Source organism: Hippocampus bargibanti, linkage group LG12 (genome assembly GCF_051943395.1).
Source record: "Hippocampus bargibanti isolate YZ-2025 linkage group LG12, ASM5194339v1, whole genome shotgun sequence".
Lineage (NCBI taxonomy): Eukaryota > Metazoa > Chordata > Actinopteri > Syngnathiformes > Syngnathidae > Hippocampus > Hippocampus bargibanti.
The window spans coordinates 6,436,609-6,457,500 of NC_142745.1; the positions used below are offsets into that span (position 1 = coordinate 6,436,609).

At 40.9% G+C, this 20,892-nt stretch overlaps 1 protein-coding gene across 1 annotated transcript in view; it reads left to right on the forward strand.

The window, feature by feature from the left end:
* The window catches only part of col7a1 (collagen, type VII, alpha 1), a 61,511-nt gene that overhangs the window by 21,304 nt on the left and 19,315 nt on the right, over nt 1-20,892 (forward strand). Inside the window, exons 41-80 of the mRNA XM_089010686.1 lie at nt 94-129; nt 210-254; nt 751-786; nt 868-912; nt 1,004-1,039; nt 1,174-1,209; nt 1,292-1,324; nt 1,401-1,472; nt 1,561-1,617; nt 1,798-1,833; nt 1,943-2,023; nt 2,391-2,426; nt 2,627-2,671; nt 2,773-2,844; nt 2,950-2,994; nt 3,087-3,122; nt 3,288-3,329; nt 5,236-5,316; nt 5,468-5,503; nt 5,597-5,632; nt 6,802-6,882; nt 6,995-7,030; nt 8,696-8,767; nt 8,859-8,903; nt 9,235-9,270; nt 10,075-10,110; nt 10,533-10,637; nt 11,398-11,463; nt 13,060-13,095; nt 13,168-13,203; nt 13,292-13,339; nt 13,424-13,459; nt 15,512-15,634; nt 15,714-15,923; nt 15,997-16,032; nt 17,153-17,197; nt 17,295-17,411; nt 17,503-17,574; nt 17,702-17,746; nt 18,582-18,617. Coding sequence (XP_088866812.1) covers nt 94-129; nt 210-254; nt 751-786; nt 868-912; nt 1,004-1,039; nt 1,174-1,209; nt 1,292-1,324; nt 1,401-1,472; nt 1,561-1,617; nt 1,798-1,833; nt 1,943-2,023; nt 2,391-2,426; nt 2,627-2,671; nt 2,773-2,844; nt 2,950-2,994; nt 3,087-3,122; nt 3,288-3,329; nt 5,236-5,316; nt 5,468-5,503; nt 5,597-5,632; nt 6,802-6,882; nt 6,995-7,030; nt 8,696-8,767; nt 8,859-8,903; nt 9,235-9,270; nt 10,075-10,110; nt 10,533-10,637; nt 11,398-11,463; nt 13,060-13,095; nt 13,168-13,203; nt 13,292-13,339; nt 13,424-13,459; nt 15,512-15,634; nt 15,714-15,923; nt 15,997-16,032; nt 17,153-17,197; nt 17,295-17,411; nt 17,503-17,574; nt 17,702-17,746; nt 18,582-18,617 — 2,259 coding nt within the window. The remainder of the gene's footprint in view (nt 1-93; nt 130-209; nt 255-750; nt 787-867; nt 913-1,003; nt 1,040-1,173; nt 1,210-1,291; nt 1,325-1,400; nt 1,473-1,560; nt 1,618-1,797; nt 1,834-1,942; nt 2,024-2,390; nt 2,427-2,626; nt 2,672-2,772; nt 2,845-2,949; nt 2,995-3,086; nt 3,123-3,287; nt 3,330-5,235; nt 5,317-5,467; nt 5,504-5,596; nt 5,633-6,801; nt 6,883-6,994; nt 7,031-8,695; nt 8,768-8,858; nt 8,904-9,234; nt 9,271-10,074; nt 10,111-10,532; nt 10,638-11,397; nt 11,464-13,059; nt 13,096-13,167; nt 13,204-13,291; nt 13,340-13,423; nt 13,460-15,511; nt 15,635-15,713; nt 15,924-15,996; nt 16,033-17,152; nt 17,198-17,294; nt 17,412-17,502; nt 17,575-17,701; nt 17,747-18,581; nt 18,618-20,892) is intronic.

Here is a 20,892-nt window from a genome sequence, read left to right on the forward strand (position 1 = left end):
TCAAGCTCTTTGTAGTTGAACTTATTCAATCTTTGGATACATGAAGGTGAACACCTTACCTCTCCACATTAAGAGTCTTGTTGTGTTCTTCAGGGTCCTCGTGGGCCCCCAGGTGAAATTGGCAGTAAGGTACGATAAAGGTATGAAAAATGAGATGCGCTAGAGCATCTTATTGGAAGACTGACCTCTATCGTGCTCTGTTCCAATAGGGTGATCGAGGTCAGCCGGGTGAGCCGGGATCGCAGGGAGACCGGGTAAGAGGAGATATGAGGAGGAGTCAATCCAGTGTGTAGCAGATTATATCATGCATGCAGCGCACAGTGCATTTTTTAATCAACAGACAGCATCATGTTAAAAACTACTTTTGGTACTCCAAATAATGGAGAAAACCAGAATTTATACATGCAGCCTATTGTGTTTGTTTGTATGAGCACAGTTTGGAGACATCGGTGACAAAAAAGAAGTGGAAGCTAATTATGGACATAATACTGACTCCCTCTGGCCAGACTATGGACCACATAAATTAAATCTCTTTTTGTCACCACGTGAAGGTCTATCTCAGTGAAATGATATTCAAAACTGCCCCCAAAAAAAGAGGCGCGCTTTGCTTTGTGTGACAGGAAATGTAAGCCTCTTTTGCGCGCGCCCCAAAAAATGTGGTTGCATGATTATAAAATGTGATTTTTATGCAACATGGGGGACATTATTTCAGAAAACGATGTCCCAACTGTGCGTTTGTTTTCTTTACAGGGGGAAAGAGGACTAGTCGGTGAAACTGGACAGCGAGTAAGCATAATGTGGCTTTACTGGACAGTAGTTTAGTCAATATTTCCAAGTGTTCATTTTATTTTTCTCTTATCTTCATAGGGGGATCCAGGAAAACCAGGCATCCCAGGACCACCGGGGTTGAGGGTGAATATAAAGCGTTCGCATGACCTTTTTTTGTTTCATAACTCGAGTTTTACTGGGAGTCTCGTGTCTAAGTCTGTCCAATTCTCCTCAGGGTTCCCCAGGGCCCATCGGTGTGGCGGGAGAAAAGGTGAGACAGATTCAATTAGGAGTAATTGTACGAGATGGGTCAGGTCAGCCGGAGCGTGATTCGACTGCAGAACCTTTAATAATGCCGTGTAATGAGTATCCCGGCAAAGGATTAAATAACTGGTTTCTTCTCAGGGAAGTGAAGGTGCACGAGGGGAACCAGGGCGAAGTGTGAGTTGGTCTGGCAAAAATAATGTGTCGAAAAATGACCCGTTTTGTACATCCGTGACTTGACTGTCTTCACATCCCCTAGATTCAAGGTCCCGGAGGGAAGAAAGGGGAGCAGGTAAGTAACATCATCTCATACAATCATCAATTTTACCATTATAACCTGACATATATTCTCTGGTTGGCTGCTCCAGGGGGAACCTGGTCTGCCTGGTTTTGAAGGCTCCAAAGGAACAAAGGGAGATCCAGGACAGAGAGGAGAGAAAGTCAGTAATGCCCGTAGTGAAGAAAATAAGCACCCAGATGCAGGAAAGTATCCAAATGACACTTTTTTTTTTGTTCTAACCTTGAAAGGGATCTCCAGGGTCAGGCTTTGGCATGATCGGACCTAAAGGAGAGCGTGGGGAAGCGGTGAGTGATGTGGAGATTTCTCTTTTATCTACTAGCACCTCTGCCTTCGTCGCCATAACAGTGCCTGTGAAATATTTCTGACAATCGCTTCTATTATTCATCCCGATTTCCCTTGCGCCACTTTTCAGTCGTGTCCCATACGACAAATGCATAATACATATACTCTCTTTCCCTCCCCAGGGAACCCCTGGTGTCAACGGTAGGCCCGGTTCTAAGGTGAGGAGCTTATTTGGCTTTTTGGTTGTATCCAGCCATCCCTTTTCCACCACTTGTTGGATGTTTCTATTTATCTCTTTGCCAAATTGATCTTGGATCTGCCCCATAGGGAGATCCGGGAGACCCTGGAGAGCGGGGAGAGGACGGCCGTCCAGGAATCCCCGGGAAGATTGGTCTTCCTGGGAAACAGGTGAATTTTCAAGTTTGCTTTGGTTATGTTCATCTCGCCATGATTTGAATGTTGTGACCATCAGCTCAACATTTGCATCCAGAGGCAGACTCAAATTGTAGATGATTGCAATGCAAATCAAAAGTAGTTTGGGGAAAAAGATAGACCCTGTCTTGACAAATAAGTCATTTCTGTCTCCCTCTTGAATGTGAGATGATGTTCGCTTCCTTCCCCCATGCATCTTTCTCACAAGGATACTCTTGTAGGCAATACATCATCCTCGATTGTTTTGTGAGAGAAATAAGACAGTGTATGTCATGCACTGCCCTTCAGGGAGTTTTTTTTCTTCAATGTTATGAAATCAACATTATTTATTCTTCTTTTCCAGGGAGAACACGGGGACAAAGGAGATGAAGGCACCCCTGTAAGTCTGATCTCAGATTCTCTTTCTTTATGTGTCCCCAAGCCATATACATATCACACATGTAGCATAACCTAGAAATGTCATTTCATTTGCTCATAATTTGGACCAATGAATGCTGATAACTTAAGTGATCTCCATTCTCATCATTCTCAGCATGGCTGAGTTATTTCACTGTTGTTTGTTTTTGTATCTTCCTTCAGGGGGAGTCAGGACTTCCCGGCAAGCCTGGAGAACGAGGAGTGAGGGTATGATCAGTTTCTTGGACTCAGTGAACTAAGGCTAAAAATATTCAGACTTTCGCATTGCTGCATTGGGTACATTTTGTTTTATGTGGTTTTGCCCTTAGGGAATCTCCGGTCAGCCGGGACGGCCCGGGGAGAAGGGAGATGCCGGCGACCCAGGGGAGCAGGGACGCAATGTGAGGCCCACGTTTGCAGATCTTCATACAGACAGCTTTTCAATAAGTTTGCACGCCTTTCCACAGGCGGAAGGTCAGTTACTATTGATCTATATTTGTTCACAGGGCAGCCCTGGACTCGCAGGCCCCAGAGGAGAAAAGGGAGTGCAGGTTTGCCGTCATACATTTTCCTGTCATATGCCTACGCTGGCATGTACAGTTGAATAATAATAATAATTTTCTTTTTCATTATCTTTCATTAGGGAAATCAAGGCCCTCCAGGTCCACCTGGAAAATTGGTATGTCACCTGGCAGAAGTCCGTTTTAATCAAACTGAAAGTATTTTATGAGATTGATGTCAATTTCACATTTGAATGATTTCATTGATGACTCCATATTCCGCAAATTAGCATAATAGGTGCTGCTATAACTTCACCTTAAGGTCTCTGTTCCTCTTCAAACAGACCGACATCCAAGGCCAGTTAAAAGGAGACCAAGGGGAGAAGGTGCGTAACACTATTACACCGCATTCCAACGGCAGTTGCAGTTGCATTGCACATTGAATCTTTTCACAAACGAGATGGGAAAGAGAGTATTGAAGATTTAGTTCAAGCAGATTAACAACTTGTAGCAGCAATAAGGAGGCCAAGGAGTCCAGCAGGGCAGAGTCGCCATGGTAACACTGTAAAGCCCTACTGTATAATGGTTTCCATCCATGTCACCAGTTGTGTTTTGTTGTTGTGGAAGGCCATTAACTCAGCTGGATGTTGTTTTTTTTAAGAGTCTCAATTTGTCCCTGACCCGATTCAAATGGGGCCCGTGTGGACAGCTCTCCTGTCTACCCTACAGTCACCTTTTTGCGTTTAATTCTCAGGGGAAAAAATTATCTTGCTGCCGTGACCTTTATAACGGCATCATTTATATCGCCACTATAACACAATCCCAAATCATGTACCATTGACACACATTCCTCCCAAATCATTTCAGCAATGTTTTATTTTACTTTATTTTTTACAATTTCGGGTTTACTCAAACACCAAATTCCAATCTGTTGATATGGTTCAATGGATTGATGTGCTCCCCAGCAAATCTCTTCTGGCACTTCCTCATCACCTCCAGTCTGCAGCTGATCCTGTTGATTCCGCGAATACAATATTCATCAGACTACCGTTTTTGACGAGAGCTGGAACATACAATATATGTTTGATGGATTTATTTATTTTTTTGAGGATTACTCTCTCTCCCTTTTAGCTTTTGATCCCAAACTGTCTATTGCTGTGAATGTGAGTGTGCGCGGTTGTTTGTCTACATAGGCTCCATAATTGACTCACGATCAGTCCAGGGTGCACCCCGCCTCTCGCCCACAGACAGCTGATTCAAGCTCACAAGGAATAGAATAAGTGGTAGAAAATGCATGGATGGATGGATGGCTGGATGGGTGATTTAATCAAGCTGGTATGGACTCAGACCACTCCACCGTCGGGTCTTCACTGTGAATAAAATACAGAAATCCCTCGTTTATCACGGTTAATGCAGTCCCGAGACCATCCACAATAGACGAAAAAGCGTGATGTAGCGAACCCTACCCCTATTTATTGGTAAATTTACGTGTATATGAGTATAAAAAATATTTACAAGGCCAAATTTTGTGGAACACAGTATAGGACATGCACAGTAAATATGTGTAGTACAGTACAAATCTCTAATGCAATAAAGTAAACAGTCCACTATCAACATACAGTATATACAGTATAATATTTACAGTTACTACTCGTCTTAATGTAACGCACTGTAGATTCATTGTTGTTGTAATGGTGTGTAACAGCAGCATAACTTGCTGCATAACTCGCCTTTACTCAGTTTGTCATGTCAGTTTACTTTTTCACTCACTGTCATCATTTTCCTCTTCTTTTTGGGTTTGCTAGATGATTTTGAAGACACGGGCCGTTTATGAGCCATTGTCGGGGGGCAGGGGGTATTAAGTATTAATGAAAACACGAGAATACATACAGTAGATAACCTGAAGTAACGCAATTTTTTAGCAGCCATTTTTTTTAGGTCTGAAAAAAATCTACAATGCATCAAGGTCCGCGATAATCGAACCGCGAAGTTCACATCACATGGGTCAGTGTGTCAGGCAAAAGCACCACTCCAAAGCATTTTTAATACACACGATGTGGCTAAGTGTGAAACTGACAACATCATTTCCAAATTGACCCTTGGAATTTGTCACCTTCTGCCAGCTGCTCACGCAGATCGGAAAAGTAATTCTCATCCATCGTGTCACCGCATGCTTTCATTCGGAATACTTTGACAGCAACCAACATGCACCACCACGTTTGAATTGAATGCATATGAAACTTTTACTGTGTGGCCCTACAAAGTGTTTGATACCTTTCTTGTCTTTGTCAGGGAGACAAAGGTAACCCCGGAGCGAATGGAAGCAATGGTCAGAAAGGTGAAGCTGGAATTCCTGGAGCCGTCGGCTCAAGAGTGAGTCTTCTTCATACTTGGCAGTTTATAAATGCTTCCATGAGCTCCAGATAAGCGTTGGCGTATGCACCGCTGACCCCTTTTCCCTGCTGATTTGTTATGCATGGATGATCAACCTGTGTGACTTGTTCCTTCCCTGCTCTTTCCGAAGGGTCCTGAGGGACAACGTGGGCTCGCTGGCTCCAGAGTGAGTTTTCTACTTATAAGTGTATTTTTTTTACAGCAATATAGATTTAGTTGTGTTGGAGTGATGTTTACCGCCCATTATTTACATTTTCAGGGTGACATTGGAGAAAGAGGAACGCCTGGAGAGAAGGTTTGAAATATGGCACTCTACCAGAACCACATTCTATCTTCACAAATCTCCATTTTGTTAAATGAGACAATGTACCAAAAAAATTGTCAAGCACAGATAGATCGGTTTTGCCTTCTGCTATTTTGCTTTAAATTAATGTACATATGAGAAAAAAAAATCATCCTAAATGAGACATCTAGGGGTTGTGAATATTATTATTTGAGAGCGATATTGTGAGTGTTGGCAGTATGTTGGTTTTTCCACTGAACCCAGCTTGGACTCATTTCAGTTTCATGAATTAACTTTTCTAGGATGGCAGCCAAAAAAAATGCCAAGAAATTTGGGTAATCCAAACCATCCAGCATCTCTAAGTAGATTTTTTTTCATCCTAGCATTAGAATAAACAAATGCAAATAAATCTTCTCCTCTTCTTTTCCTTTCAGAGGTCGCCACAGTGAATCAGTGTCCTCGATCTAACCCAGTTTTGTGCATCCTCTCCTCTCACAAATGCAAATAAATGATTGGATTGGATTGGATTTGCCTTTATTAGTCTCGCAGTGGAGAAATTTACATTTCACAGCAAAGTTATGAAAGAAATGAAAGTAGAAAAGCAAAACATAGGAGCTGCTGGAAAGGCAGCCACTATGATAATGAGATTAAATATAATGTAACTCTATGAATATTTTCATAGGGGATTATCTGAAACGCAAAGAACTGTAAAATTAACCACACTATATTTATGTGATCTCATGAAATCCGTAACTTTAATCCCTAAACACCTGCAAAAATAATCCTAAATATGTAAACCTATTATATTCGATTTTGAATGGAAAGTTGTCAAACATCTTTTATGCGGTAAAATGCAAGTGGCAGGCTTTTATAAATACAATACAACAAACAGGTACTGCCAGGCCCTGTGATAAACTGCTCAGTATCAGTGTTCCCTTATTAGCAAATTCCTTGGGTATGTTTTATTGACAACCTGTCAAGTCTTTCCACTCTGCGTCGATTTAATTGCATGCATCACTTGTTTCCTGTAATATCCTTATTTATCCATCCTCTGGGGTGATTGTTGGAATGGTTAGCCTGTCTAAGAACGTGATAATATCCACCAGGTCATTTGGCAGCTCCGAGCTGTAGCGAGTTATATACAGTACTTGGCTCTCATTTTAACTTCTCTGTCTAATCAGGGAGAAAGGGGAGCCTCCGGATTGGACGGACGTCCCGGTCTGGATGGTAAACCGGGTGTTGCTGGACCACCTGGTCAGAGGGTACTGGAGCTTCAAACCCAACAAACATGCTGTATGTTGAACATTTTCCAATGTAGAACATGTCGAGCGCTAATACGTTTTTTGTGTGCTTCTTTTTGTCTATAAATTTCAGGGTGATCCTGGGAAATCGGGTGATCCAGGAAGAGATGTGAGTTCACCTACCGTAAATTCAAGTTGTTATTGTTGTCGACACCAACACAAGGAAACTGTTCTCTTGAACATTCATATACAGTAAAGTCTCGTTATATCGATATCGGTTATATTGATAGTACCGCTTATTACGATACTATTTCTATGACCGCAAGGAGAAAATTACATGCGCGCAGGGTCGAATATATTGTTAGTCCCAGTTATATCGATATTTTTCGGACTCCCGATAATATCGATATAACGAGACTTTACTGTATTTACCATATTTTCTGGATTATAAGGCGCTCTGGAGTATAAAGCGCACCCCCATCGAATAGTGTAATTTCCAATTTTCGCCATATATACAAGGCACACTGGAGTATAAAGCGCACCCCCAATGAATGGTGTATTTTCCAACTTTCCCATATATAAGGCACACCTTCAATGAATGAAACAAGTTCCAAATATAAGGCACACCACATTATAAGGCATTGTGGTAGAGGCTGGGGTAAGGCGCAGTGTCATCTTTTGAAGAAAATCAAGGCTTTTGGGTGCGCCTTATACACCGTAAAATATGGTAGTTCAATTATTTCCCAGAAAGCTGCCTGGCGTGTACACAAGGCATCCTACAGGGTGCACTGTGGCGATGTTAGCAGCTGTTCGTTCACTTTCTGTTCTGTTGTCAGGGAAGAAATCTTACCACTTTGATGTCATATTAAAATGGTCATTTTCATAATTACTCTTCAAGTGCACATTGACTCATCTAATAGTTATGAGATGTAATTGATTCTATGAATAGATGCTTGCAAAAGTGAAATTCAGTAAACATCCTGTTTTTTTCTCTCTTAAACACAAATATTTAAGTTCCTTTAAGGTTTGGGTAATTAGCCTGACATTTGAAAAAGTAAATACCGTATTTTCCGGTGTTATAAGGTGCAATGGAGTATAAGGCGCACCTTCAATGAATGAAAAAGGTTTTCCAACTATAAGGCACACCACATTATAAGATGCTACAGTCAAGGCTGGGGCTAAGCACGACTTCTTCTATGGGGGAAATGGAGTCTTTGGCTGCTGACAGTAGTTGCGAGACCTGTTGTGGCTCAATATTACTTCACATATAAGGTGCACCTGCGTGTACGAGTCATCTTTTGAAGAAAATGAAGGCTTTTGGGCATACACTGTGCTATACCTTTATACTTGCCCAATGTATAGTTCTTTTTATGAAATATTTTTGCACAGCTATACAGTCTTCTGACATTTGTATTATGCTGAGAATATTTTTTTAATCTTTTCACCCCCCCCCCACCCCTTTCAATTTTGCTGCTGTAGATTGCAAATTTCCCCATTGTGGGACTATTAAAGGCTTTCTAATTCTGATTCTGGATTATTATTATTTTTTTCATTCATTGATATCCGATGGCCTTGTATATGTAAAAAGTTTGAGAATACACCAATTATTGGGGTTGCGCATTATACTCTGGTGCGCCTTGTACACTGGAAAATACGGCAATTTAATTTATATTGCTATTTACTATTATAGCTATAGCCATCCTTTTTATAGGCCTGAATATAGTACCCTGGTGCAATCCAATTCAAGAGCTGTCCTGTAGTCATTCATGGTGCTTGTAATGTATTGCTATTACCACTGACATTTTGGTGTTTAAAATGCCCAAACTGATTCCAGGGCTTAGCAGGACTTCGAGGTGAACAGGGTCCCCAAGGGCCTGCGGGTGCTCCAGGGACTGCAGGGACCCCCGTGAGTACGCATCTACTCTTACAGGCACCACAGATATACGCTTCACATTTATTGACTGATAAATTGATGCGTTTTCGGTGTGTCGTTTCAGGGCAAAGCAGGAGAGGATGGTAAACCTGGGCTTCCTGGCAAAATGGTAATACATAGGATTTCACCTGGCAAACGTGTGCTGTTTCCATCATTTTCAAAGTCAACAGTCAAAAAAAAATCGTATTAGATCAGTAGAAATTCACTTATCTCGCTATTGTTGAGATGGTAATAGCCTTGATGTGCTCTCCCGCCGGGAAAGGATGCCTGCTGGTCAGTAACAGTGCAGACGTTTATTTCAGGCTTGACTGCATAATGGCTGTCCTGAATGAGTCTGTAAAGTGGTGCCACTGAATTATCTGAGTGCTCCTTCTGCAAGACTGGCCATCATTCCATTTCCTCCTGCGGAGTCTTTAATGCAGTTTGTTTTGATTACACAGGGTGAGGATGGCGTGCCGGGAGAAGATGGCCGAAAGGTACGCGTTCCAGTCAATGATTATTTCACACAGACTGTTTCTTTTCTGATGGTTTGAGTTTTGTTTTATTTATTTTTTGAAACTTGGTTAGGGTTATCTGTAAAAAAGAAGTGTGTTGAAAAGTACTGTATTATCCGGTACGTCTGTGTAGGCTCTTATTCAGTACAGATGACGGCTGAATGAACCTTTTCATCGACGTATTTTCCGGTGTATAAAGCGCACCCAAAAAAGTTGATTTTCTTCAAAAGATGATCCTGTGCCTTATACGCAGGTGCAACTAATATGTGAAGTAATATTGAGCCACAACAGGTCTCACAACTACTGTCAGCAGCCACTGACTCCATTTCCCCCCGTATAAGAAGTTGTGCATAACCTCATCCTCTACTGTAGCACCTTATAATGTGGTGTGCCCTAAATTTGAAAAATGTATTTACAATAGATATTTGGAAACATTTGTTTTCATTCATTAAAGGTGCGCCTTATAGTCTGGTGCACCTTATATGGAAAAAAGTTTGAAAATACACCATTCATTAGGAGTGCGCCTTATACTCCGGTGCGTCTTATACACCGGAAAATTCGGTACTTGAGGAATGAGCAGTTTAAGCATTCAACCTTTGACAAAAGCTCTTGTTGGTTTAAAATATCAAAAAAACAACAGCTTTACAACAATTCCGTTTCCACTTTTAGCTTGCTTTTTCAATTTCGTAATCCACATATTTATCGAAGGTGTCAAAGTTCGGCAAGATAATGTTTATGTCTGATTCTTTCTGTTGCTGACGTGTCTTTTTTTTTTTCAATCGACAGGGTGACCGAGGAGACGCTGGAACTGCTGGTCGAGATGTCAGTTTTGCCAAATCTCATTTCCATCATCATTCTTCTCAAGTGTTTGAGCTTTACCATCGTACTCCACTTTTTTCATTGATTTCGCTTCACTTGATTTCATTGCGTGCCACCTCAACTTTAGCTCGATGCTCTATCACCTGCTGTCACAACATTAGTGACTACGGGTGTCATCCTATCTTCTTATGATCAAACTTGTAAAACCTCTAAGAGGAAGGCACTTCTGAGAGGAATTCAGAGCAGTGGCAAATGTCAGACTCTGGTTTTCATGTGCAAATTTAGGTTAATAATCTAGAGAACATCAGAGTCGGGGTTGCAGTGGCCTTCTGCTTTGATGTGGTAGTTCAGTTCTTCACGCTGCACTGTGAAGAAGTAAGCCTGTGGGAGAGGCAAAATTGTGCAAGCAATGATTTCTTTTTCAGGGCCGTGATGGGCAAAAAGGAGAGCGGGGTCCTTCCGGACCGTCTGGCCCAGCTGGTCCCGCCGGACCGACTGGACTGCCTGGCAGTATTGGCCCTCCTGGACAGGTGCGACTGAGAAAAATAGTTGGACTCATTATTTAGAGTGAATCCAGTCGTGGGTTGGCATCATAAGGTTAATGCTCAGAGTCAAACAATTTCATTAATGGTACTCTGAAATGAACAAGATTCGAATAGCATTTGTTTGTCCCAAAATAATATGAGCATTTCATGCAGGACACGTGGAGTGTTATTTGTCGTTCCAAACACTATTTAATTCCGTTAGTTTGTTTTTATGTACAATGTGTTATTTGATGGATTTATTTTTGTTGTTTTGTTAGTTTGTTTGTTTTTGCTTTGACGTGCAAGCAAAAATCTTTTTGAATGCAAAAATCTTCACTGCTGATTGGTGACAATGCACAGCAAGCAGTGGTTTGGATAGAGTGAATAAATCTTGTGTGTGTGTGTGTGTGTGTGGGGGGGGGGGGGGGGGGGCAGATAAACTCCAAGCTGTTCAATTCTAATCTGAGTTAAAAAAATATACCAAGCAATCATCCATTACAAGCACACAAAGGGACCATTTAAATTGAGCGTGTCCCATTAACCTGCCAAGCCTGTTTTTTTTTTCCAAATGTGGGAGAAAACTGTCATACCCGGAGAAAAGCCATGAAGGCATAGCATGTAAACACCACACAAGAAACCCAGACTTACATTCTATGAGTCCTTAATTTAGCATTTCAATTTGCAGATAACTATCCTTACACAATATGGAAATACATTGCGAATTCCCGATTTCATGACTAATCTGCACACCGTACGTCTCACTCAGGTCGTGTATGTCAAAGGGGTTGAGACAGCCCCGATCCAAGGCCCCCAAGGTCCCCCGGGAACACCTGTGAGTTGGAACAAATTTGCATTTTGCCATCAACACTCTTAAAATGTATACAGCAGATGAACACACACCGCTGCTCCAACTGCGGTGTGGTGTGCGAGGAATAATGTGGACCTTCAAGGGCTACCGGGCAGACCGTCATTATGTGTTAAATAATTGTTCTCCTTCGCCTTAATCTTTTGGTTGTACACAGACATGCAAGGTGCAGGTTTGCATAGCGTTTCTCTCCATTCTATATTCAGCTCTTGTGTGGCCGTGTTATCCCCAGCCGCATCGCCCTCCCACATGTAGCTGCAGTGATGTGTATTTTATCTAATCTGTCTCTGTATGAGCCTTGCTTCCTTCCCACAGTCTTATCTGCTCGTGTTCTTTTTCCTCCCCGCTGGAAACGGCTGTGGCCGGGGGAGTTCTATTATGCTGTCCCATTCGCAGGGAACACCTCCAGGGAACTGTTAAAAAATGCCTAGGTGTTCAAATTTTTTTATTCAAGGGCAAACCGTTTAGGTTTTGTGACAAAAAGTCACTACGACCTCACTTTATTGTAGATATTTTTTTTCTGGAATGTAATACATCAGAGAGGTATTTTGTGAAATATAGCACACATATCCACTTCAATTACTTTGGTTGTCAAAAATTATTTTGACCTCATGAAGATTTATTTCAATAATTCACCCTGTGATTAGAATAACATTTCACTAAAATAGTACAGTGTTAACATGATGAAACGATTAAACAATTGGAAAAAAAAATCAATGACATCATGATTTTTTGGGATTGAATTGGATTAGCCTTTATTAGTTCTGCAGTGGAGAAATGTACATTTCACAGCAGCAAGGTGATGAAATTAAGAGGAAAGGAAGAAGTAGAAAAACAAAATACAGGACCTGCTGTAAACGCAGCTACTCTCGCGACGCCATCTTGAAGTCAAAACAACAAAACTAATAACAAATAATAAAACTCAATCTTTAGCACTTTCTGCACTCTCTTTGTTGTATGAAGCATATCTAGATGAAAGGGAAGAGGATCAAAGTGTCCTTTTCACCAGTGGATCAGGATGTAATGGTGGAATGTGCACATCTGCTACAAGTTAAATGTTGAAAGCAACCACAAAGCTGCATCATCCATTGACAAAAGACAATGTCTCGCATCTCCTGTCCCACGTAAATCCGCTACCAATTCCAAGCCGCGACTATTCCACATACGCATCGGTGCTCTGCGCTGACGCTCCTTCTCATCGCGGGCTCTTCAAGCCTTGCATCCATCCAGCCGCAGACTGGACCACTCAGCAATCTCCTCCTTGATGAATGTCGTGGCCAAAAATGCTGAAAAATTCGTATCAGTTCCACATGACGCACAACAACAACGTGAGAGAACTCACTGATGGCTACCTACTCTGGCGCCATTTTGGACTTTCCTTTTGCATAACCCTCTTCGAGCCAGCATCACGATTATATCATCTGTAGGAGTACAGGGGCCACAATCATTAGTCTTTATTCTATTTCATCACAGTCCCAAAACGTATTCCAGAGCCCACACAGACTTGGATGTCAAGTGCAGTCATCACAAACCAACAATTGTCATTTTTCTCGTGTCCTTTAGGGTGTACCGGGAACTCCCGGAGCTGTTGGCGCTCGTGTAAGTTATCCTTATTTGCCTCGAATCAGCAATCACTTCGGTTTTCTTTTGACACGAACTTTGTTGTTTCAGGGTGAAAGAGGTCCTCCTGGTTTTAAAGGCGAAACAGTAAATTAGATTATTTCTTTGATTAACTCAACATGTGATGTTGGTGCGTTTGCTTCTTGCGTTGACGCTTGGATGATTCACTTTCAAGGGAGACCCAGGAGAGGATGGAGCACCTGGCAAACCAGGAACTGCAGTGGTAACGCATCTGTATTTGTAGTGAAATGAGTCCGCAGCGTGCCTGCTTTTTGAGGGTTAATTATTTATGTTTTTCAATATCCAGGATGTACAGAAGGCACTGGCCAACCTTGGAATTCAGGTATGTCAGCTAATTTTTTCGGGTTTCCTTCTCCAATCTTAAAGTCACGAATGATCGCTCAAGGCAATCTTGTGCACACACCCACTCCCAAGTCAGCAAAGTCAGCACTTCGATTCTATTGATTGTATTGTATTGTATTGTATTGTATTGTACTGCGTTTTAAAGGAGATAAGAGGCAAGGAAGTAAGTCAGCCAGCAACATTCAATTGAAATTTCCCATTTGTATCCATCCATCCGCTACCGGTAATCCTGTTGCGGATAGACTTGAGTCCAGCTGATTTTTGTCACACTCGGAGTGTCGACAGTCAATCCTAGGGAGTGTTGATGTAGCAGGTTAAAAAGTACCTTATTTTGGTTACAGGTAAAGCAAATCGCATGTTTACAAATGGTATACTGTACATCTAAAATGTTTATTTAAACAAGGAACGCTTGATACAAACTACTATTCGCACTCACATTCACAGCTCCAGGCAATTTAGTTTAATCAACCGAACATGTGTTTTTGGAACTTGAGTGGGAATCAGAGGATGCAGAAAATCCATGCCAGCACCAGGCAATCTCAGGAGAAGCTTATATTTTTATTTTTTTAATCTCCTGCCGTGCTGTAAAATAGATTTTGACAATTCTGCGACTGGTCTCCAAAATCCCTGAATGGAGCTCAGAGTTCAAATCAAATGTGGTGCATCAGCATGTTGCTGTTATGCCGCATGCAAATAGGCTCTCAACAGATTTGAGATTACCCACAAATGTAATTTTTTAAATCCGGGTTTAAAATGATGCTGTTTTTGTCTTCATAGCGATCATGAAGGTTTTTTTAAGTGTTTTTACATTCGATATTTGCAAAATCATGTTCTTGCCATTTTTTCCAATAATTTTAATAGACTACTTCGTATTCTATACTTTTTTAATTTCTTACATTTTTTTTTCACTTTAACAGTTGCTTTGTAACTATGTGAAGCACATTAATCTCATCATGTGCTTGAAATGTCCTATACACTATAAAAAAAACTAAAAACTGAAACAAGATTCCAACCCAGAAACTTTTAACGATACACCCATGGTAATCAATAACACCATCACACTTTCAATTTACAAAATCATTAAGAATCCTCACTTATACCAACTTTAAAATCTTGCACTTTAATTGATTTATCTGTGAAAAGAAATTGTATTTTGAATGTGACGATTGTTCAGCAGTGCTTTGTCTTGTCGAAACAAATTACATGCGTGAAAAGCTCTTCTAACCCATTAAATCGGGTTGGGTTGGCTTAAAGGGTCAAAAGAGAAAATGAAAAAAAGGATGTGCAGTGATTGGATTAAGCAGGGTGACTTAGACCAAAATAAGTCATTGGTGAGCATCATAACTCTATACTGTACCATTCCTTTGGTTGCTCTGTCTCTTATCTCATTCACTGCCATTCACACATGTATTCGGGAATTGAAAATATCACGTTGAGTGCCATTTCCGAATTTGTTTGGGTTTTGTTTTTACATGCTTGGGTGCTGATAAAGTGCTGGCCGTAGCCTCTAGCAAGGGCCTCTGCCAATATTTTTTCTTTTCCACAGGGGGGCAGCATTTCAGCTGTTGTTAAAGCGCTATATAAACGTGTATGTACGTTTGTATTGTATTTTGGGCAGCCACCCTCATATCAGGCTCATATAGCTCCAGACCCATATAATTTAGGAATTAACTCTTTTGTTCTGATGAAAGAAGAGAGTGTAAGGTGTCTAACACCATATTGAATGTTTATGTTGTCCTAAAACTCAATATTCTGTGAGTCCTGGAATTCAAGTGACAAAGACAAAAACCCTGTCACTGGAGTTGACACATTTTTCCACGTCATTTTTCCCCCCCAATTCTCTCCTCAAACTTTGCTTTTATCCTACTCCACTACCTTAAATTATTTCTCAACTCAACGGCAGACATGTCGCACAAAGGAGACTGATTACAAGCAATTTTCAGGCTGCTGGAATTGAACGCACCGGCTGAAATCACAATTTCGGCACCTTTTGCAGACACTCTCATCGCCTTTTGTTATGCTGTCGATACAGGTATCTGACCTGAAGGCAGTTGTGGACAAGGACGCCGTTGTGACTGCTCCCATAGTGAAAGCAGAGCGAGGTGAAAAAGGAAACAAGGGTGAGGCCGGTCTGAGAGGAGCATCTGGCTTGGATGTAAGTACAACTCGGATAATGGTCAAAAACCAAAGAGGATTGTCGCAAACGGCTCTCATTTTTATCAACCTGACACCAGGGGTCGCGTGGCTTTACGGGAGACAGGGGGGCAAAGGGGGATCAAGGAGAGAGAGGCCCGGTGGGAATACCTGGGCCCCCGGGTCGAGCCATTGGAGAACCAGGGCCGATGGGACCCCCAGGCCCAGCCGGAGAGCCAGGAAAGCCGGGTATTCCCGGCGTTCCGGGCCGAGCTGGTGAGCTTGGAGAGGTTGGGAGACCGGGAGAGAAGGTAAGTAATGGAAAAGGGCTTTTACATTGGACGCAAGATGTTTTTGCTAATCATGTGCACATCTGTGTTTCAGGGTGACAGAGGAGAAAAGGGAGATAGAGGTGATGCTGTAAGTGACATAAAGTGATGGATTTGACACTCATGTACCGTACTTTCCGGTGTGTAAGGCGCGTCCAAAAGCCTTAATTTTCTTGAGAACATTTTCTCTGTCAGTTGAAGTTTGCTGTCAAACTCACCATAAAACAAACAGATTTACATCTTGTGTATTTAAAACGGCCACGTTACTTTACCTAAGTGATCTACTAGCTTAACACACAATGGGAAACATCATTATTGGGCTAACATCGTCATAGCGCTTTCAAGCGACATATATTTGAACCCAAACTGAAGAAGATCAAAAGTATATAAATAACATAAATATACACTATTTATCTTCTGTGAAGAATGTGGCTTGCTGAGTAGACATTTCTATCTACATTATGGTGCCCCCTATTGGCCGGGGCATAGATACTAGAATGCTGCACATTGTCCATTGACATTCAATTTAATTATCATATTATAAGGTGTATAAGGCACACCCAAAAGCCTTAATTTTATTCAAACGATGACCCTGCACCTTATATGCAGGTGCGCCTTATACATGAAGTAATATTGAGCCACAACAGATCTTGCAACTTCTGTCAGCCGCCACGACTCCATTTCCCCCTGTGGAAGAAGTAGTGCGTAACCCCAGCCTCTACTGTAGGAGTAGAGCCATATATTTTGTGCCATATATTTTGAAATTGTTTATATATTTATATATTATGTGCAGTTTGGAAAACTGTTTTCATTCGTTGAAGATGTTTTATAGTCCGGTGGGCCTTATTTATGTAAAAAGTTCGAAAATACACCATTCATTGGAGGTGCACCTTATATTCCGTTGCACCTTAAACTCCGGAAAATATGGTACATCACACTCGGAAAGGGGCGGGTTTACAAAAGAATATCCCGTACCCACCAAAAATTGATTTTTCATATTTATGAAAAACGGACATTATGACTTGGGTGGAGTACACGGGTTTCTTATAGATCATATAAGAAGCCTTCTACATATTTGTCATGTATTAATATGAAAACAAAATGACTTTGGTCATATTTAAACACATATGATAAAAGTGTTTTTTGTTTTATTTACTTGTTTCAAACTCCCCTTTTAAGATCTAACTCTGAAGTTCTTTTTCCTTCATCAGGGTAAAGTGGGGCTTTCGGGCCTGCCTGGTCCACCTGGTGAAAAGGTGAATTCATGGTTGTTGCACCCAGAGATTCAACACGGATAAATAATGAAAAAAACAGTACAGTACACATCCTCCCCTTTTTTTTTTTAATCGACAGGGTGCATCTGCGGACTCTGTACTAATTGGTCCACCTGGCACCCGAGGACCTCCTGGTATTGTCGGACCGAAAGGAGATGCTGGTGAGCCTGGGCAACCGGGAGCTAAAGGCGAGCGGGTAAGCTTTACGTTTTTTTTAAAAGCCTTGTCAGGGTGTGCCATATTTCATCTTGGCACATCTCTAAATGCTGTGTCATCGGCACTCACAGGGATTTGAAGGACCTCGTGGTGATAAAGGAGGAAGAGGCGAGTCTGGAGAGAAAGGAAGTAATGGCTCGCAGGTGAGTTGCCATTTTTAATTTGTGTTTGACGAGCGTTGAAGTCAAATCTAACGTGTGCTTTTATGAAAGAAAATGATTGTTTGCTTTTTGTTTTTAAAGGCTAACGTGTGTTTTTTTTTAATGTCAGGGATTAGAAGGAGAACCCGGTAAACCTGGTCAGGATGGAAAGCCGGTAAGTACTGTAAAGTTAGACAAGTATTGATTGAAATATATGTTTTCTTCTTTAACTCAACTAGTATTGATTGAAATATGTTTTCTTCTTTAACTCATTCACTGCCAGACATGTGCAAAAATGCACACTCCAGTGTCAGGACTTTTGTCATTGTCACTCGAATTCCAGGACACACAGAATATTGAGGTTTAGGAAGGACTACATAAACATTCAATGCAGCGTAACAAATCTTCGACTCTCTTCTTTCATCAAAAAAAAAAAAAACTTAATTCCTAAGTTATATGGGTCTGGAGTTATATGAGCTTGAAATGAGGGCGGCTGTCCAAAATACATATTGGTTTATATAGCACTTAAACAACAGCTGAAGTGCTAACATGGAAAAAAAAAGGAAAATGCTGACCCCTTGTGGAAGGGAAAACATTGCCAGAAGTCTGTCCGGCGCTTTATCGGCACCCAAGCAAGAAAAAACTAAACCGAACAAATTTGGGAATGGCGCTCTACATCATATTTTCAATTCCTGAATACATTTATGAATGGCAGTGAACGAGTTAAAATATGTAAAGTTATTTAGACTTTGTATATTTGAGACACGGTAGTCCGTATGTCCTCAATTAAAATAAAAACACATCAAATATCATGATAACATGAACAGTTTCCAGAAAAATTTAAACAGAAACACACAGAAAGAGACGTTGTACAAGTTGCTGTCGTTGGAAAACCAATGAACACATTAATGTCTTGTACCATTCAAGCAATGGCTGCAAGTCCAGCTTTATTTGCCAGGTTGTGAAAATCACTCCTTCACAATCTTTGTTTTCTTTCTTTGTGGAAACAGGGTTTAACGGGGCTAGTTGGACCTCGAGGAGTACCGGTGAGTAAACCAAGACTGCCAGGTGATACTAGAAATGAGCAGTAATTACAAGAATCTACTCACATGCTTTGTAGATTTCCAATATTAAGCTTCAACAAGTAATTGACAGTTTGTCTGTGGTACACTTATATAACATGATGATGATGATGATGATGATGATAATAATAATAATAATAATAATAATAATAATAATAATAATAATAATAAATGTCATTTATAAGTCCCTTTAAGGGTCACAAAGTACTTTTACAGTCACAGGTCAAGTTTTACTGCGGGTGAGCAGCGGGAGCCAGACGCGCCAGCGTTCACTCAACCCAAAATTAACACACACACACACACACACACACACACACACACACACACACACACACACACACACACACACACACACACACACACACACACACACACACCATTAACTCAAATACAAAATGGTCATCAGCACAGTAACAGTAATGCAGTTAAAAAAATGAAAGAAATAACTCCAACAAGAATTGACCAAAAAAAAGATGATCGAGGAAAAAAAATGAAATTACATTTTATATTCATAAAACTAACGATAATTCATCATCATTGTTCATCTTTATTCATTAACATGAAAGATGGGCAAATTACAACATTTTGCTGCTCCATCACCGGCCTAGTCACCCATTTCTCATTATCTGTCTATCTTTTTTTTTTTTTCAAGGTGAACCAATCTCATTGACATTCGGTCAGTCTGCTATGTTAATTTAATTGCCCCCCCTAAAAAAACATGTTGCAATCACAATGCAATGTCACTACAATGGCAAAATGGAGCGCTGCAGATAAGTGCGTCTGCATCATACGATGGTCGATGGTCAAAGCGCTGCTTTGTTGGCCGGGGCTGAGAAGATGCACAGCCAATCCACATGGCTGTAAATCATGGGATATGATGATGTCATTGGGTGACGTCAGTGCTGGGTGGCATTTTTTTTCCTGCCGATGAATGCATCAAGGGATGCGATAATGGAACCCCTAGTACTGTATGTAAAAAATCCAATATTACATACGATAAGATTTATTATCAACCTTGCAGTCTATATTTTAATCCATGGAGATGTGATGAGACACGATGCCAATATTCAAACTTCCAAGGATTTTTAGTCAGTCTGGATTTCCATTCAGTTTTCATCAGCAGCTCTAGTTGAGCTCTTTTTTTTGTGTTTAATTCCTCTCAATACCACACTTTTAGCACTTGCACGATTGGGTGCAAATGAGTTGCAATATTTTCCATCTATGAAATGTGACTTTGTAGCCTCCCTGGGCAATCGAGACATGGTTATTATTGAGCTGCGCACATCATGTTCCTCGCAGACAGATTTCACCTCTTTAATCTTTCCATTTGTATTGGAAGGAGCTCTGAAAGTGACAGGTTCTTCTTGAAATATTCATGTCGACCACACTTGTCCCCAAGGCGTTGGTGTCCGACTCGCTTATTTTTAAGTTTGACTGATTTGTGTGTGTATGTTTTTAAATATGTAAAGCATCACAGATTTAAGGAGATGACAATCATACTCGGCGCGCATCCACATTTTGCTAAGCTTATCTAAGGGATTTAGTATATATTTATGTGTTTGGTGATGCTGCTTCCACTTGGGCGCAGGAGAAATAAATAAATATAGTTTTGTTGTCACTCTGCTAATTGGACATGCTGAGCTTGCTCTTGGCCTTTCCCTTCTTGCAATGCTGCAATCTCTCTGTGTTTGTTGTCACTCTTCCTCCTCTGTACTGACCCGTCTGTTGTAAATCAGATACTATTTGTATGATCTTAAGTAATTATTTTTTTTTTTCTAACCATGGAAGTGTTTCACCAAGTCATCTCCCACTTTGAACAGATTCTTTGAACATACCATATTTTCTAGTGTATAAGGCGCACCAAAAAGCCATTTTTTTCTTCAAAAGATGACCATGCGTCTTATACGCAGGTGCACCACCTTGCAACGACTATCAGCGGCTACCAACTCCATTTTCCCCCTGTAAAAGAAGTAGTGCGTAATCCCAGCCTCTACTGTAGCTTTATAATGTGCTGTGCCTTATATTTGGAAAAAAATATTTATGTATTATATTTGGAAAACTTTTTGTCATTCATTGAAGGTGTGCCTTATACTCTGGTGTGCCTTATTTATGGAAAAAAATGAAAATGTAATTTCAGTTTTTTTCTTCGATCATCTTTTTTTTGGTCAATTCTTGTTGGAGTTATTTCTTTCATTTTTTTAACTGCATTACTGTTACTGTGCTGATGACCATTCTGTAT